Source organism: Plectropomus leopardus, unplaced genomic scaffold (genome assembly GCF_008729295.1).
Source record: "Plectropomus leopardus isolate mb unplaced genomic scaffold, YSFRI_Pleo_2.0 unplaced_scaffold10591, whole genome shotgun sequence".
Taxonomy (NCBI): domain Eukaryota; kingdom Metazoa; phylum Chordata; class Actinopteri; order Perciformes; family Serranidae; genus Plectropomus; species Plectropomus leopardus.
In genome coordinates, this window is record NW_024611164.1 from 7 (window position 1) to 4,087 (window position 4,081).

Consider the following 4,081-nt stretch of genomic DNA (forward strand, 5'->3'; position numbering starts at 1 on the left):
TAACATTTATACGTACATATGTAAGCATACATGTACATATATACTACATTCCACCAATCTACCCATACAGTCTACACATACATGCACATTCATGTATATATATGTTATACATGTACACAACCAAACACACAATATACAGTTTATGAACAGTAATTTAATTTGTGTGCACAGCACAGACGTCATACTCTGTCACAGACAGACATGACTGTCTTCAAAGTCTTTCCTCATTCTTAAACCTCTGTAAAAAAAAACAAAACATGTTTGTGCATCTTCCTGAAACAGGTAATGTTTGTGCATCGCTTGGTAACTGAAAGCTGTTTTCAGAGTTCGACCATCATTTGAAACGAGGAAACAAAACCCACAGTGCCGCACCTCGTGCTGGAGTCAGCCCTCCTTCCTCTTCCTGCTCAGATAAAGCAGTCGTCACGTCTGCAGTCTGAAAATGGGTGGGACCAACGTGTTAGTGACGCGAAAGAGCTGATTTTCATGCTCAAACTAGTTTCACTTTTCAGGAATTGAGACTCAGTCGGGCATTGGCACTCAGAGGAGAAATGGCGCAGAAAGGAGTTCAGCTGAACCGAGAGACCTTTTCTTGTTCCATCTGTTTGGATCTACTGAAGGATCCGGTTGCTATTCCCTGCGGACACAGCTACTGCATGAGCTGTATTAAAGGCTTCTGGGATGAAGAAGACAAGAAGCAAATCTACAGCTGCCCTCAGTGTAAGCAGACCTTCACCCCGAGGCCTGCCCTGCTGAAAAACACCATGTTAGCAGCTGTAGTGGAGGAGCTGAAGAAGACTGAACCTGCTCCTGCTGATCTCTGCTACGCTGGAGCTGGAGATGTGGCCTGTGATTTCTGCACCGGGAGAAAACTGAAAGCCCTAAAGTCCTGCGTGCAGTGTCTGATTTCTCTCTGTGAGAAACACCTCCAGCCTCATCACGAAGTGGCTCCGTTAAAGAAACACACGCTGGTGGAGCCCTCCAAGACGCTGCAGGAGAACGTCTGCTCCCGTCACGATGAGGTGATGAAGATGTTCTGCCGCACCGATCAGCGGTGCATCTGTTATCTCTGCTCCGTGGACGAACACAAAGGTCACGACACGGTGTCAGCTGCAGCAGAGAGGAGCGAGAGGCAGAGAGAGCTCGAGGGGAGTCGACAAAAAATCCAGCAGAGGATCCAGGACAGAAAGAAAGACCTGAAGCTGCTCCAGCAGGAGGTGGAGGACATCAACGGCTCCGCTGATAAAGCAGTGGAGCACAGCGAGGAGATCTTCACCGAGCTGATCCGTCTCGTGAAGCAGCAGCTCAGATCGCAGCAGCAAACTGAAGTGAGTCGACTCAGAAAGCTTCAGGAGGAGCTGCAGCAGGAGATCGCGGAGCTGAAGAGGAGAGACGCCGAGCTGAAGAAACTGTCACACACAGACGATCACAACCAGTTTCTGCAAAACTTCCCCGCACTGTCCCAACTCGGTGAACCCACACACTCTTCCAGCGTCAACACTCATCCTCTGCGCTGCTTTGAAGACGTGACAGCGGCCGTGTCAGAGGTCAGAGATAAACTGCAGGACGTCCTCAGGGAGACAAACGTCTCTCTGATGGGGACTGAGGTGGATGTTTTGCTGTCAGATTCAAAACCAGAGCCCAAGACCAGAGCTGAGTTCTTAAAATATTCACGTCAAATCACTCTGGATCCGAACACAGCACACACGCAGCTGGTTTTATCTGAGGGGAACAGAAAGGTAACACGCACGGATCACCAGCTGTACTCTGATCATCCAGACAGGTTCACTGACTGGGCGCAGGTCCTGAGCCGAGAGAGTCTGACTGGACGTTGTTACTGGGAGGTGGAGGGGGTACGAGGAAATGTTGATGTAGCAGTCACATACAAGAACATCAGCAGAGTAGGGAGGTCGGATGAATGTAGATTTGGTTCCAATGACAAATCTTGGTTGTTAGGTTATAACGGTTACTACTGCTACAACAGTGTCCAAACTTATGCCTCAAGTAATTGGCGCTCCAGAATTGGAGTGTACCTGGATCACAGTGCAGGTATTCTGTCCTTCTATGGCGTCACTGAAACCATGAATCTCCTCTACACAGTCCAGACCACATTCACTCAGCCCCTATATGCTGGACTTTGTCTTTATCAATCCACTGCTGAGTTTTGTAAACTCAAATAGTCAGAAGTCATTTAAGAGTTAAAAGTATTTTAACTCTTATAGGGATAGTTTGGATTTTTTGAAGTGGACTACTTAAACAGAGTCAGTGTATTATGTGCAGTAGATGTCAGTCAGCGGGCCCCCAGTTTGGAGAATCAGGCTGGAGTCTGGAGTTTCCATTACCCCTCAAATTTAGCAAATTGAAATTGTGAATAAAAAACATGCCTAATGAAAAGACATCAACTTTGAAAAAACTCCCATCGTAAAAAAGTTTTTATGCTCGCATGAGGTGGTATTTCAGTCGATTTGAAAAAGTCATACTTTGCAAAACTGCAATGGAAACACGTTTTCGGCTTTTCTAGGTCACATGATGCTGTGAGCTCTTCAGTAGGAACTGGCTCCCTCATGACGCAGCAGGAGCTACAAGAGCTGTTTGCATCACATAACTCTTCAAAAGTTGAGCAGAAGTTCAATGGAAACGTAGTCATTTCGCAATTGTGCTTTATTGGCATTTCAAAACTATTGCTTAAGTTTTGTTCAAATCTGTAACGGAGACCCACCAACAGAAGCTAAGCGGCGATGTAATGTTGTGGATGGGGGTCAGCAATTTTTTTTTTATTTTAGCCACCTAAAAAATGAGTTTGGCTTTAATAAGAGCGATGTTACGGCTTTATTTTAATGAAGCCAATGGCAATAAAAACACATTCAATATAGCGTAGTGAAATGCTTTGTTTCAGTGTCCAACTTCTGCCTGCGTCTCCAGACTGGATGTAACACACTAACCATGGATAAATAGCAGACCTGGCTGACTGTCTGGAGACAGACTGTGTCCGCTCTGTGGAGACACAGCAGAGATGTAGTGCATATGAAGATACTAGAACAAGTGCTCTACAAAAATTACATGTAAACTCCAAGATTTTGATACGCTCTCCGAACAGATTAATATGCAACTTTTCCTTCTCGGAGAAAATAGTGTCGGTGCCACAGAAGCAGTGAGATACGTGAGTGCACGTCACAGCCAAAACAACAACTGACACAACGACACGTAACAGCTGGAGTTCATCTCCTCACAGCTCACACTGACTTTTCCTTTATTACTCTTGACTTACTTTATTACTGATGTTTTTTTAATTGTTTTTATTTGTTTCTTTTTTTTTATGTATATATGTGTGTTTGACAGATAGATGGATAGATAGAGAGATAGATGGATGGATAAATTTAATATGTAAATGTATATAATATGTGTAAAAAGATTTTTTTTTTGATAAAAATCTTTGGCAAAATCATGTTTTTGTTCATGCTAATAAAGCTTTTTGAATTAAAAAAAATGAAAATCTTTATTTGTACAGCACCTTTCATACATAAAATGCAGCTCAAAGTGCTTTAGATTATTATTACCATTACTCAGGTCAGAGATGGAGAATAAATAAGAGATATAAGAGATAAAAGAAATATTAAAAAACAAAGGTCAAAACAGCAAAATCGCACTAAAACATAAAAGAATTTTATCAGAACAAACAATTATAATGTGCAATAAAAATCATTAGACATGGGAATTAATTAAAAACAAGAGCATAGATATGGGTCTTGAGCTGCTTCTTGAAACTATTTACAGATGTTACTTCTCTTATATATATGGTGCAGTCTGTTCCAGGCCACTGGTGCATAAAGACAAAATGCTGCTTCACTGTACTTTTTGTAATTCATTTTTGGTGCATTATGCAGGCCAGCACCAGAGGACCTGAGAGATCAGGTAATACTGGGTAAAATATGGATTTGATATGGATGGATGGAAGTATGGAAAGTGCTTCATACAACCTCATTTTTTTTTTAGAAAAAATGTTAACTAGTCCTTTAAAATTGAGAAATTCCAGTGAATTCCAGAAATGTCCAGAAAAAATATATTAATAATTATATTGTTT

At 42.3% G+C, this 4,081-nt stretch overlaps 1 protein-coding gene across 1 annotated transcript; it reads left to right on the forward strand.

The window, feature by feature from the left end:
- The first annotated feature begins 489 nt into the window (after positions 1 to 489).
- On the forward strand, positions 490 to 2,466 carry LOC121963246 (tripartite motif-containing protein 16-like). The gene has a single exon (XM_042513563.1). It carries the CDS (start codon positions 552 to 554, stop codon positions 2,178 to 2,180), a length of 1,629 nt encoding a protein of 542 aa, XP_042369497.1. The 5' UTR covers positions 490 to 551; the 3' UTR covers positions 2,181 to 2,466.
- The last annotated feature ends 1,615 nt before the right edge of the window (positions 2,467 to 4,081 follow it).

What these genes read in the sequence shown, in the direction of transcription:
- LOC121963246 (XM_042513563.1), top strand. Translation starts at nt 552, where the DNA reads ATGGCGCAGAAAGGAGTTCAGCTGAACCGAGAGACCTTTTCTTGTTCC.